General features: G+C 52.4%; 3 protein-coding genes across 3 annotated transcripts; all 3 read right to left on the bottom strand.

Annotated features, from left to right (window-relative positions):
* Nucleotides 1-154: 154 nt before the first annotated feature.
* On the bottom strand, nt 155-1,488 carry MIND_00109600 (uncharacterized protein; the record flags this gene model as incomplete). The annotated part of the gene is made up of 3 exons (XM_037358041.1): nt 155-493; nt 553-1,285; nt 1,331-1,488. 3 exons carry the CDS (start codon nt 1,486-1,488, stop codon nt 155-157), a joined length of 1,230 nt encoding a protein of 409 aa, XP_037225951.1.
* A 3,521-nt stretch (nt 1,489-5,009) lies between these two features.
* On the bottom strand, nt 5,010-5,369 carry MIND_00109700 (uncharacterized protein; the record flags this gene model as incomplete). The annotated part of the gene is made up of 1 exon (XM_037358042.1): nt 5,010-5,369. The coding sequence occupies one exon, from the start codon at nt 5,367-5,369 to the stop codon at nt 5,010-5,012; it is 360 nt and encodes a 119-aa protein (XP_037225952.1).
* A 4,349-nt stretch (nt 5,370-9,718) lies between these two features.
* Nucleotides 9,719-11,058, bottom strand: MIND_00109800 (uncharacterized protein; the record flags this gene model as incomplete). Its single annotated transcript, XM_037358043.1, has 2 exons — nt 10,259-11,058; nt 9,719-10,025 (listed from the first exon to the last, which is right to left on the bottom strand). Exons 1-2 carry the CDS (start codon nt 10,963-10,965, stop codon nt 9,719-9,721), a joined length of 1,014 nt encoding a protein of 337 aa, XP_037225953.1. The 5' UTR covers nt 10,966-11,058.
* Between the last annotated feature and the right edge of the window lie 2,774 nt (nt 11,059-13,832).

Genomic DNA, 13,832 nt, shown 5'->3' on the forward strand with positions numbered 1-13,832 from the left:
TCCAGAGAATGGAAGAAAAAGACAGGGACTTTGGGGATGCCATCCCGTTATGGACGACGATCAGGTGATCACATGACCAACAGCGGCTGCCCTCTGAAGTATTCCAAGTTTGTAAGTACAAATGCTACTTACGCAAACAATAAACAGCCTGATCTTAACGAACTTTCTCGTCAAACAACCACCACCCTGCCAATGGCTTAACAGTATCGTTTTCGCCCTTGTAGCCCTCTGACTTCATCAATTCTCCGCTGGAGCACACCTCTGTGGCGATAATACCCGCCGTCATTGTGGTACTTCCCTCCTCACCGGCAGAATCAACAAGCAAGACGTTTACTTCAGCATAGCAGGGCGGGATCTGCCCTGCATCCATAACATGATACGGCGTGTCGTCCAGCAAAAGTCCATCACGATGATTCGTGCGTTTGAGGTACTTTGCCCAAAACGCTTTGGCAGTGAGAGATTCCGGCGACATGGTGGAAGAGACATCCTCCAGCTAGAACAATGGAAAAGCCCGGTTAGAGTCATAATAGAGGTATGACAGGTTGTACTGACCTTTTTCAATGGGAAACCAATCCATCTTCCATTCTCATTGAACACGCAAAATGCACTGGCCCACCCAGTATATGTGCGGGGTCCGCTTCCTCCCGCTTGATAGTGTGCGACCGTCTGCCAGAAATCGATGGTGTTTTTGGACTTTGGCTCATCGAATGACTTGATAAAGCGGGTGAGGACAGGGACAAGGAGATGGTACCACGCAATTGTTTGCAGCCCGTATTCCTTCAGCTTGTCTGCCCTTTGCAGCAGTTTCTCCCAATCTGCCTTTTCTCCCTCGAGTCTTACACTAGGCAGACCACACGCCACAGCCCCGAAAGAGTAGCTGAAGTATGTCTTTAATGTGGCCATCAGTGTCACAGAGGCGACGGTGGTATCGCGTTCGGTTGTCGTGGTGAAGTCGGGAAGCACCCAAGCCCGGAGAGTCGGGTCCGAAACATTCTTGTCGATCTCATGAACCATAGCCCGCGCAAACTCGCCAAAGTCGGATAAAGTGGCCTGATTGACCATAAGATTTCTTGTGCCTTCGTGACCGACAAAGCTTGCGCGGAGGAGCTCCGAATTGGCGTTGACAAAGAAGTTGAACTGCACAAGAATGGCAAGCCAGACATCGTCTGGACGGAGAACGAGTATGTGATGCTTGTTGTAAGCCTCGCTCAGAGCAAAGAAGAAGCCATTTGGTTTCGGAATGATATTATAGATCCGCTCAGGCGTTGGCTGATAATGGTCGACTCTGTGTTCCTTCAGCTGCGACCGAAGAGAATGGAAAGGAGCTCACTCATCAGGGTCCTCGAATGATGTTCCTCTGATTGCTCCTGCTTTTCTGTATTGCGAGGAGCAGGCTTCAGCGAGGATTTCTCGTGCCGTAAACCCATTGTCGTAGTTTCCACCAACGATCTTCGCAGGATGCGTTGCGACCTTGAAAGTGACTGGCATTGGGCTAGACTCGCAGTGCCTTCTAATCTCGTACTTATATTTCGGTGCGCTGGGTTGACCGCGAATCTGGTGAAGGGTGAGCGTTGGAAGTGGAGGAAAGAGCTCTCGAATACCTGAAGAAGAATGAGGAGGGAAGTGGTGCTGGATTATATTTATACATGCTATGTTTCAGAGTCATGCATAGCGCTTCCGAGTCAAATCCGTTTGCCGATATAAACTCCGCCTCCTCTACGGTCCCGACGTCTTTGCAAATTTGACCTATTTGCACCACAAAGATTCTGACCCAAGTTAATTGTGCTCAGCATTGCGATTGTCAACTCTCAACTTGGAAAAGAAATGCAAGAGGACAGTGACGAGCACGAGGGTGCGACGCGCGACAGTATTGTCCATACGCTGCATGAGCTTCTCCGTTCGTTTTTCCTGTGTTGGTGGATCTAGCTGTGAGTAGAGCGGAATCAAAGAGAATACTGCACACGTTTACGGCCTCACTGTGAGGCCGTAAACGTTCACAAAGTAAACTTTCCAGATTTCGCCAGCCATTCGGTATTACGGCGAATAAAATTTGGCGAAAACTTCTCGAGGACTGAGTCCAATAACATGGTTTCCTGTCCCCCTCTCTGCTCCATGTTCCAAGTCTTTTTTTTCGTGGCATTTGGGTGGTCTATTGGCCGATATCTATACACATCCTGCCATAGCTTCCCTTTCAGCTCCAAGATAAGTGGAGCGACAGTCAGAATATCACTAGAGGCTTACTTGACTGGACGATCTGCCAGAGGAGCCGCAATGAGCGCGGTTGAGCACTAGACGTAAACTTTGTGGTCGTTTGTGCTGTTGTGGATGAAAAGAGGCAAGCAACGAGGTTCCTCTCATCACGTGCCAGTGCCACGCCACTCACCACAACACTATATCTTGCTCATGCGGCTTCACAGTAAAAACCAGCGATAGGATCCAGCTGTTGACCATGTCTTGATGTGCCATGGCGGCTTCCGAGTCGATGGCTGAAATTAGCACCTGGGGCCTGACTCCTTTCGCGCACATGCAATCTCAACTCGTTCAAGTTTTCGTTCCTCCAACTCGAAGTTGCAACACACACACCGTGAGAGCAACTGCTAACAACGAGTCAACTTTCGACAGGCTTTCCAGCAATTCTTGAATTGGCAGGAGAGTTTACGCCGTACGAGCTACATATAAGTACCTACCAAACTTGCGGCTGGTTGCAGCAAGTGAGTGTCATGCAAACAAACGTGCAGAACTGAACGATTATGAATGCCGCTAGTGTACTTCTTGTGGTATGGGATCGTAACTTTTGACATGGATATCAATGCTCTACAAATCCACCCGCGACTCAGCTAGTTAGGAACGTCCTAGCTATCCAGATCTTTTCTTCCACCTTCGGCCAACCTCAAACCAGAATAGCTAACGATAACTACCCTATCTTTGAAGCTCCAACCGGGTCTCCAGACGACCTCCACTCTGAGACGTCCGCTTTCAGCGTGTTTCTGGTTTATTTGCGCCTTAGCGCGGCAAGTGAACAAGACACCATAAACCAATACGACGGTACTATTCTTCGTCCGTATTTCTTGCCGGGGCGAAGACTCGAGGCAACGCACTGCTCGAGTGCGGTGATTAAACAACGCACCCAGGATGCCCGAAAGCTCGTCAAGCGGAAGTCCGTCCCAGTGCTTGGGAGATGGGTAACCTGAACCGTTATCATAGCGCTTATCCATGACGCCTACTGCGCCTCCTGGAAGTCTGCATATGCGTGTCAAAGAGCTTGTCGGTCTGACCACGAATCGGGGTTCAGTCATGACATCGGTAACCGAAATGAGGGAACGACGGGAGCCCCAACGCCTCGCGATGCATGAGAAGAGCGCAGGCAGCACGAGTAACTGCGTCAGCGTGAGGAGGTTCGGGTCCATCTCTGTCGTCATTTGCCAGTCAACATGAAAAGGCAAACTCCGAACCTCAATCGACTGGCAAGCCATGATATGTGTCTCTACCGCTCAAACCACACCACCCATCGACAGTATCGCGGCTAGCCAAATGAAAAGAAAAATTACTCCGCACCTTGTAATCCGGCCTCACCCGGATGGCGAGAGAGGGTATCCGCCTAAACCCGCCAACATCGAAATCTCAGCAGCCGACTTCTGAGCGATGGAAAGCACCCCGATCTCAATGGTGTGTCTTACCTCGGCCTTCTAGATGTCGCGCCACAGTACAACTCTAAACTCAAAGTCAAAGTCAACCTGAACTCCCGCGCTTCGCGAAGTTCTTGCTAGCTGACCACGCTTCAACCAGCAACAAGTTTCGTTGGTCAGGCCAAGTTACAAACACCGTCCCTAACGATACAGACGCCATGCGCGTACCCCCCTCGATGGATGGCGCGAACAGAATGAACGATCTTGCCGCGAACCACACACGTCGTAAGAATGCAATGTCGGGAGTTGCCGGTGGCAATTTAGAGTCGAGGCTAAATCGGAGGGAAGCTTGCAGGTCCAGTGTAACAGCTGTCGCATCGAGGTGCTGGGATCCCGGCATCGGCGGAATTGCTACTCAACCTGATCAGTTGGAACACTGGTAATATCATTCATGCATACTGTAACCCGTCCTGGCATGTTAGCACGCTGGGTAGGTGTTACTTCTCCAAAGCTGTTTGGCGTTTCGGTTGATGCGATTATAATAATGCCATCATTTTGCGTGGGGATAAAGCACTCGGATGGACCATTGAACACGAGTTGTTGTCACGGTATAGCATCATGCTTCTGGGTTTGTGATGCAGGTGGGATGCCGATGCCCATCCCAAACAGCATCAATGCCGATTCTGCCATCGATCAACGCCGTTCCAGTTCAACAATCAAGGCTAAGCAGTCGGACCCACCGATGGCGGACTTCAAGTTGATCGAGGTTGAAAGGTTCTGACCAACCTCTTGAATTGCTGATCATAAGTCAAGGATAACTTGAAGAAGAGTAAACCGCTTGGGCAACGGTGGTTGATGATTTCTGGCGCGTCTAAGTATATACCGTATTGTGTATTTACCAAGCAGGCGTAATTCGAAGACGGCGTTATCATTGCGGACCCCCGAGCACAGGAGTTGAGTTTACGGCCCCATCTGCGGTGTCGCGGAGTTGGAAAAGGGCGATCATGTCCCACGCTCAGCACAAGGTCGATTTATTTTGGCGGCAAGTGTATTGAGCGTCAGTCGTTGGTCGTTCGGTTACGCTTACGCGAAGAGAAGATGGAGAGAGCCGTAACTTGAAAGCCTTCGCGGGGTCCGGAACACCCTGACCTTGACACAAATGCAAGCAGTTTTGCATCGGAGATCAGCGGTCTCCCGGGCAGCAGTCTAAAACGCCCTTGTTCGATCCAGCGAGGTTCTTATCTGGTTGATTAGATGGATGCGAAAGGAGTGTAGAGTAAGCATTTCGAACCGGGCCTTGATCCACCATCGGGGCTGGTCTAGACTGACACTGGTAGATAAGCATAGGCCTCATTCGTGCACGCTTTCTAGTGAAAGATTTGATTAACGCGTGGTAGGTAGCACACGACCTTGACGAGCAGTTGGAAGCAAGGAAAGTGATGGGCGTGCGAGGGAGAGGCGGCCGCCGAGATGTCGTGAAAAGAGGGTGTTTTCTCGACATGATGCGGGCGCTGACGAGGGATGGAATACCAGACGTATTCGGGAATCGACAGAGAGCCGGAAGTCGCCCAATATGTCGGGTCCGCTTTCATGTCGGGAGGCGGGAAGGCTAGAAGAAGTGCGCTGCGAAAACTTTGCCCATTCGCTTGCCGCGGCAGCCAGCACTGTAAAGAGTTGCGCAGTTAACGCATAATAACCACCGAGCGCGAGCTCGTTCCGGGCTTCGCAAGGTTGCCGTTGCATAGTTTACTTCCCACTTACTGAAAGGGAGCAATGCCCACGTCGCATGGCCCGTCAAGAATTTCGATGTTCGTGGAATGTAAACAAGCGATTTGATGGTAACGTGACCACACGCCTTGTTCATTTTACCACAACAAACACTCCTCGCCCGACTAATGGCCTACTGGACCCGCCGGGGGGCACCGAATCGACGCGCGTACAGCCTTCTACACTTCTCCATCTCGTGGCGTTGCGCTCCTTCGAGTTTGCGTGTCATCCTCGAGCAGTAACTTGGTTGTCTACTGCCCGACCCCTTCCCGGGCGCGATCTGCTGGCCTGAAACCGAAGCACCCCCGTGCCCCGAAAAAGAGGAACGCCAAAACACACCGTGGCTTTGGCGGGACGAGTGAATACCTCCTGGTATTGGACTTGCCAGTTGTGGGTGGCCGAGGCGAACGATGGGTGCTGTTCCGCGGAAAATCCACCGTGACGCCAATTCAGATAGCGCGATACACAACGCCCAAGCCATTCGTATGGACGCCTGTTTGGCCCATCGGTTCTAGCGCTACTTGGAAGAGATTGCCATGGCATTGCTGTCACTTCGGCTCATCGAGAGTGGGCTTCTCTGTTTTCGTCTCCCAGGCCGGGGCGGCCCTCTGATGATGTTTACAGCTGCCTGCGAGTACCACGGCATCCACATTCATCCGTTCATTCGTCCTCCAAGGGGTCGGCTGACCTGGCCGGACCTACCTCGAAACGGCTGTCGTCTCTCCAACTGTGGACTTGTGGCACTTCTCCAAGCTATACAACCACTTCCAAACGCACCGTTAGCTCCGAGCACAGTCCACGCTGGCGTCTAATTTTCGCCACGTCGACGTCTTCGGAACGCGGCGCGAGCGCCGGGTCGGTGCAGAAATAGAAATAGAACCGAGGCTCCCGCAATAGCCACTCGGATTTCTCCGCGGACACACGCAGCTGCCTTTGTTCTCAAAGCGGCTCCAAGTCGTTAATGCATCTTGTTGGACCTAGTGCCCGAACCATTGGGCAAACGCTCGTTGTTTTGATTGGAGTGATATCGTTGCAGTTACTCGATAATTCTCAGCTGGATAGTAGGTATTATTACTCTACACAGTTTCCAATCCTGCCAGTTGCTCCCTGGGTCCAACAACGATGTCGGGATTTCTCCGCCCGGTCTTCGCATGCTTAAGCACCGTGGAGTGCGAGTCTACCGAGTCAGAGCTTCACTTCCTGCATGCTTCTGACCAGCGCCACGAAATAGCCTATCTGACACCCCCCTGGCAGCGCGTCTCTTCTGCGCCCCTACGTCATCCGAGTCCGCTTCGCTAACTTATCCACCGAGGAGGAAACCTGCCTTCGAATGCCAGTGTAGCTTGCTTTAGTCCTCCTCTTGCGCGGCGAAATGGATCTCCAGCCTTCCTCCACGCAAACAGTAATCAAGCGTTCAAGTTCAAATCTGTGACATCAGCATCAGACGCCGCCCCCTCCGCCTTCCTGACTCGAACTTAGCGTCCTATGGCGCATCCCTGCCCATATCCAGCGACGCATCACGCTTGGTCATCACAGACGATTTATCAGCACATATTGAAACGTATATCTGCGACCGGCGGCACCGGCCCGGGTCTCGACCTGGGTAAACGTTCTACACCGCACTGTGACTGCACACAGCGGGAGGCAGGGCACGTCGTGCACTGTCAGTGCCGGTGTCTTGGGCTCACCTTAACGTTGCCTGTCGTAGAAATCGTTGTCGCCATTCAAGTTCCTAACGCGGCTGATGTGCACGTTGGTCAGCGGCTCGGACATCGCGCATCGCGCCCGCATGGGCTCTAATACCTGAAAGTACTGGGCTTGTATTTCTGCTGTAGATCCTCCCGCGGGAGCTGCTGGTCGACAGGTTCGATTCAACGATCGCCCCTTTCTGATCGCACGCGGCTGCTTATCTAATGTTCATTCTTGTCGAAGTTCACTTTCCTCTACCAGGATGCGATTATCTACGTCTGCGGCTGATGGTGCGCCTGCTTCCTTCACCTGGCTAGCTCATGATGCACAATTCTAACTGACTGAACTTAATAGTAAGGTAATCCGTATCATCAAGTGATGAAATTCATGCGAACTTGAACTACTAGTAGTATGCCCACCACTGGGACACTGTCAGTGCATATTCACTGGGGAAATAAAGCCAGTATCGAGTCCTAGCTGCAGTCCCGGGTCAACCGCACATTACTCTGATCCGAGTCCCTCCCCGGCGTCGCGATGCCATCCGTCTCCGAGTCCCCGTTCGACCAATTTACTTATGGGATTGCACGGGCAACGGGGTTGCTGCCGAGCATATAGGCGCCGGTTGCCAGTGCTTCGGGCTGCCCGCCAACTGGCCATGGAGTCGCCGACCACGGGAATATACGAGGCAGGAGGGACCACTTCAATTCAACTGACAACAGGAACCTGCTTCAACTCAAGCACAACACACGCCACCGATATTAATAGCAACGGTCTCGTTTCGGCCATGGCCCGTGCAAGCGCAATGTAGGCTTACTGCTTACGTGGAGTCTGCTGCAGATGTGCATCCTGCGTAAGATTTTCGAGAGCAGATTTGTTACACGGACAGGAGATCACTACTACTGGCACGCGTACGGGTGCGCGTTCAACTCGGAGGTGGACAGGTACTAATTATGATTTGAACCGTGGTCTTGCGTTAAAGCGCAAGTTGTCATGAGGACTTGTCTTTGCCTCCCCGCGTCCCGCACGCGCCCACAACCTCGGAGAAGGAACAACGATTCATCCATCTCGGGTCGGCTTCCCTGCTTCTAGCACCTCACATCAAGTACATGCATTGAACAATCGCATGGGAACTCTCGTTCACGTTTGCCATCTTAGGCATCCCCAGGCTCTATCATGTCGCGGCTTGATGTAGCCATTATAATCATCCAGTTGCTGCCCAATGGGTGTCGCGTTTCCCGCGCTGGGCGAAACAAACGAAAACGGGCGGACGGGATTATCAAACGCGCATGACATGACGTACAGCCCGAGCCGCGGCGCGCTGGGGCTTGGCAGTGGCAGCGTGCGCTGTGCGCCGTGTGGGACGTCAATCGTCCGGCCGGCATAAACTTACAAGTCACATCGCGGGCGCTCGCGCTTCAGAGATAATCAGGAAAGCCGCCGAGTTCAAATTGTCACGACCCACCCATGATGCGAGGCATAATGCCGTGTGTTACTCGCAGAAGCCGACCGACCCCCTGCACTCCCCCCGCGTCTCTCTCACCGGCGTCGGCAGCGGGCGGCTGGAATGAATAACCTCGAAAGCCCCACGGCGGAATTTCAAAATTTCGCTGCCCACATTGCAGAATGGTGGGTGCTGGCAGTGGCCGGCTAAACGGTCAATCTGCACTTGGAATACGCGTCAAGTCGGCGGTCTTGTTGTGATACTTGATGCAGTGCATTTCCGCAGCACATTTGGTCCTGCATCGAGCTGCTGTGCGATCTGCGCGATGTACAGATACTTATGACTCACCATCCCCAACAACTCGAAAACAACCTTGCAACGTGCCAGCGCAGAGTATATATTGCGGCTTATTAACCCGCACCATAGAATGCAGCATCACGATTGCATCCATCACTGGTCGTCACGCGCACGTGATCGCATACGTCACGCATCTGCCAATATTGTTTAGAAACAAGGTATCATATGTACAGGATATAATCTTCTACTACTAGTATACCCTACTGTAACTCTTTAACCTCTCGACCGGCCCGCAGGCCGTGCTTTTTAAAAACGTCTAAATAACGTCTGATATAATGTGTGGTTCAGCCCGAGTCCGAAGATATGAAGATACAGCGAAGAATAAGACCCCTTACTGGAAAGCGAGATAGCAACATGAGAGCGACATACAAAACAAAGTGGGTGGGTTTTATAGCAACGTCAGAGTGGTGAATGCAAATGTGAGTTGAGTCAAGTCCACGAGGCGATCCGATTGGCCAAGCCAGGGTGGGATTAGTGCGCCTGCAAGCTGCTGGTCGACCTCGGTGTCCGCGTCGGGCTGGCAGATGAACATTAGCGCAGTGCGATAAGGTGTAAACACCACGTTGGCAGCCGACGATATGGGAGACGACGTGACCAGGCATCAAGTGTCGCGGGTTGGCCATGGCCATGGATGCGTGGTAATGAGGAGGAGGAGGAGAAATGCAAAGCAAGCTCAAAACAAAGGGAAAACACGAAAGCGGCAGGAAGCGACCATGATCACGCCTTCCTTGCTAGCCTCGGATCTCGTGTGCGTGAGGTAGCAACAGGAATTGGTGGTGGTGGTGGGGTCGGCTCCACGAATAGTTCACCCGGGCCAGGAGCTGTTGGGCCAAGAGCGTTATCCAGGGCAGAAGGAGAATGGGGAGAGAATGGAATAGATGAGGAGGGGGGAGAGCGGGTCCATGATGGACAGCAAATGTGGATGAGAGTCGATTTCGAAGTCAAGCGAGTCCTCCTTCTCCATATCATCGTCCATCCGAAGCACAAGGTCTTCTTCATCTTTGGCCGACAGCTCTCCCTTGTCCTTCTCTGCTGCCTCAGGACTTGCACTGGTCGTTGCCTCAGTAACAGCCTCCGTTTGGGGCCTTTTCCCGCGTCGACTCTCTGAAGGGTATGCACACTTGAGCGATCGGCGTTGGCATTGGCTGACAATTTGGCATTAGTACGGCCAATAGAATTAAGCAGTAAGATGAAGAAGGAATGAAAAGCACAAACGCAAGCGTGAGATTTTTTAGCAGTGGACGTAACGAGGGTAGAAAGATACGGAAGGCAACCGAGCCGAAGCAAGCGACAGCGAATCCGTTAAAGCAGCGCGAAGCAGGATAATGAAAAAGAGAGGCTGGGAAGGCACCCTCGAAAAAGAAGGAGGTAAACTCACTTGCATGCATCCATGCTCATCCCCAACCCCGTTATTGGTGGCCCACAGGCAATTTTGCGCTGCCGACAGAAGTAGCACGCTACCGTCGGTTTTTTGTCCTTGTCCTTGTCTTTGCTCCTTTCGCGTTTTCGGCGATCGTATGGGTCCGTGTTGCGTCGTTTCGCTGTGCCGCGTTTTGACGAACCCTCGTCTCTCCTTGAGGTTGAAGCCGCAGGAAGTGATTTGGATATGGCAGGGCCCTCCTCACCCTCGACCCCGAACACGGTGCCGTGCGCGGGAGGCGATTCGGGAAATGCAGACGCGGGGGAAACTGTCGAGTTTGCACTGCTTGGTGGGGTACTGGGCAAGTCGTTCCAATATGGTGTTACGGGCGTATTAGTTGCCGAGATTGGCGAAAACTCGAGGTCAGGTCGGTGAGTGTATCGTAGAGGCAGATCAAGGCTCAGTGGAGGCTGTTGCTGCCGTGGTTGTTGTTGTGTCGGGGGTGGCTCAGATGAGGATGACGGTCCTACGGGTGGGAGATACCAACTGCTACTCGGATCGGGGTAAGCAAACTCTCCCCGGCTGAAAGCCAAGAGTGGTTGCGCCGCTTCAGGCGGGGCATACGCCCGGATATGGTCTTGCAGTATACGCTCGTCGCTACTCTTGGGTACAGCGTCGGGGAAAGCCTTGTAGAAGAGTTGGTCGAAATGAGAATTCAGGTCCATCGCGAAGTTCGCCAGCCGAACGAGGGAGCAGGGCGCGGTAGCGGGCGTGTAGCTTGGAAAGATGGTGTGGGCTGGGAAGAGGTGTGCTTCGCCTGCTCAAGTAATAAATAAAAAAAGAGGCGCGTGATGAGCGTCACGGTGACGCGTGACATCCCCATATCCGTAATGTGCAATCTCAGATCGCAGATGTCTTCACCTGATTTGGACAGGCCCACCCACTGGCCCAGATCTTGATTCCGGAGGAACGATTAGAATTCCCCATCACGTGGGACTGGCTGCTGCAGTCGGCCGATTCATGGTTCAGTCGTGTTATGAAGGTAAAATCGGCGCTATGAAAAGTTGCTGCAACTGGTATGTACTTATGTATGTATTTTGCTGTAAAGCGCCTGTCAGCAGAATAAAGACTTCTCTCCGATTTCGGGCTCCCACTCCACAAGTCATCCACGCTCACCTAAAAAACTCCAACAGCTTCCGTCATCCAATATCTTGCTTGACGCATTCGCGGCTCGCTAGGCTGGCAGCAAGGCTGGAGTGATTCCTTACAAATCGGGGTCAAATATCCAAATTCCCAACTTTCTTCCAAGTAGAGAGAGAAATCTGCACACATAAGTATGAGGCAGCCACGATTCACATCCAGAAAAAGCGTCGGCGAAGCCCGGAAGTCGCTCTGAACCGAGCCGGGCTCCGGAGAGAGCACACAATCCCAGCGCCAGCGTATATTATCATGCTTGTGCTGATTCTGCGTGTAGTCGGGAGCTGAAGGATCGACCTGACGCTGCCGACGAAAGAATGACGGTTTTATTGATTGGCATGAGGGAGCAATTGAATGAATATGTCGCATATGCATGTGGATTATACAGGTAGAGGAGAGCCCTATTAGCTCAAGGCACATACACTGAACCGTGTTGAACTTTTTGTGCAGCAGAAAGTAGATGACAAATATATATTTATGCTACGGCCCGATGATCCGTGTCACGCAGCAGTGATGTGATGCCGCTGACTAAATCAGTCACGGTTCATTCCTTTCGTCAACCATCGAGCACTGGCACTCAGTTAATCCAAGAAGACCGTCGACGGCTGTTCGGAGGAGCCGTATTGAATGCACACCAGCCAAGTAACTCATGACGCATATCCTTATGGCAGCCTCCACAATAATAAACGCTGTACAAACACCCTCCCCTTGATCCTCTCAAGTCCTCTCAAGTCCTCTCAAATCCTCTGTGGGGTGAAACCGCAAATGCCCGTACTATTAGTTACAGCAGCGCCTTTGGAGATCTCGAAAGATCCCAGAAATAGAACCCAAACAACGAGGTTCAATGTCTTGGCTTGCTACCCGGCGGTATCGCTCGCGCCACCGGAGAGCTCACGCTCGGGCGTAGTGAGATTCCAGCGCCGCTTTGCTTGGATTAGGTGCTCGGGTGCGTTGCGGCTTTATAACTAACGGTTTCATCTAATACTCATATACTCATAAGCAAATCTCCTACACACCAGCAACAGCTTTCAAGATCCAACGTTCGGGAGCAAGCTATCTTTCTACATGATAACATGAGATGCACGTCGTAATCTCGAGACCCGCCTATTCGCCCATCATGAGGTTCGATTCCAAGCATTCCGGTAGAATCCGAAAAGAGTGTCTGGACTTTGAACCCGAGAGCGAGCCTCGAGGGGTCCGACTGGCCGCACGTTCTCCCGTAAGTTCTTCACCAGAATTGCAGCCGCCCGCATTTATCAGTGCTTTCTGGGCTCCAAGTTGAATGACCATTGCTGTCGTTGCAACGCCGCGCGGGCCTTACCACTGGCGCTGCGAGTGTGTTACAAGCCCATTCAATCGTGTTATTTGGGCTCGGCATGCGGTAATGCTAGCATTCCGCGTTGGCGCATTGAAGAATAAATCTGATGATGGTCTACTGCGAAGCGTCCATAACCACTCGGAATACAATTGTAAAGTGCCTCGCTGCTCGTATAATTCAAGTATGAAATCTCCACTGATTCTGTCTGCTAGATGTACTAGTAACTGGCTGTCAACGCCCCGCTCTAAACAGACGGTAGTAATGCAACAAGAGACTTGCGCACGTTGGCGATCCCTCGAGACTGCAACTGGTAACAGGCGCCATATGCACATCCATATCGAAGAAAGACAAGGATCGACGTGACTGTTTCTTCTCCTGTGTACCGTCTGCTGCATTCTTGGTCATCTCAGGCTGTCGTTAAGCCTCCCCCAGTTTTTAGCACCACCCGGCAACGCGTGCGACAGACTAGCCATGACGCCGAACGCCGGTACCTGACTTCTACGCAATTTCACACCCAAGACCTACTGATAGCGAAGAGACATGGACGTGTTACTGGCAGTGGCGCGAATCGCCCTCGACGCTGGTGCCGGCGCCACGACCGACAACGAGCCAAGAATGTGCAGGGCTCTCACGCCCACGCTGAGGTTATCGGTTCTCGGGTCTGCCCGATTGTTCCTGTTTACGTCTGTTTGAACTTATGGCGCCTGTATCGCCACCTGTGACCATTCAAACCTCCAACCGACGTCGCGATGCACCGAGCCTGCACCGAGCCCGAGCCGCGTTATTGCAATCAATCCAGCCCAGTAGCAATCAGTCTTCGCGTTTCAATGCCATGCTGACCTGCGAATTCGGACTCCGCTCAATGCTCATCGCTGGACGAAATTTCAATGTCCGGTAAGTATATCCATCACTGTGTCAACTGCTCCCGGTAAATCTCTTTACTTCTTCCCAAGAGTCAACACTATACAGCTGAGCGCCTGGGCCCTCCGTGGCCAGAGGGCGCAAAAACATTACCCAGAAACGCTCGCCGCGGCAGATTCTTCGTTGCGCTACGGCTACTTGGCGGAATCGAACTGA

The sequence above is a fragment of the Mycena indigotica genome (genome assembly GCF_014461135.1).
Source record: "Mycena indigotica strain 171206Taipei chromosome Unknown Mind.scaff0001, whole genome shotgun sequence".
Lineage (NCBI taxonomy): Eukaryota > Fungi > Basidiomycota > Agaricomycetes > Agaricales > Mycenaceae > Mycena > Mycena indigotica.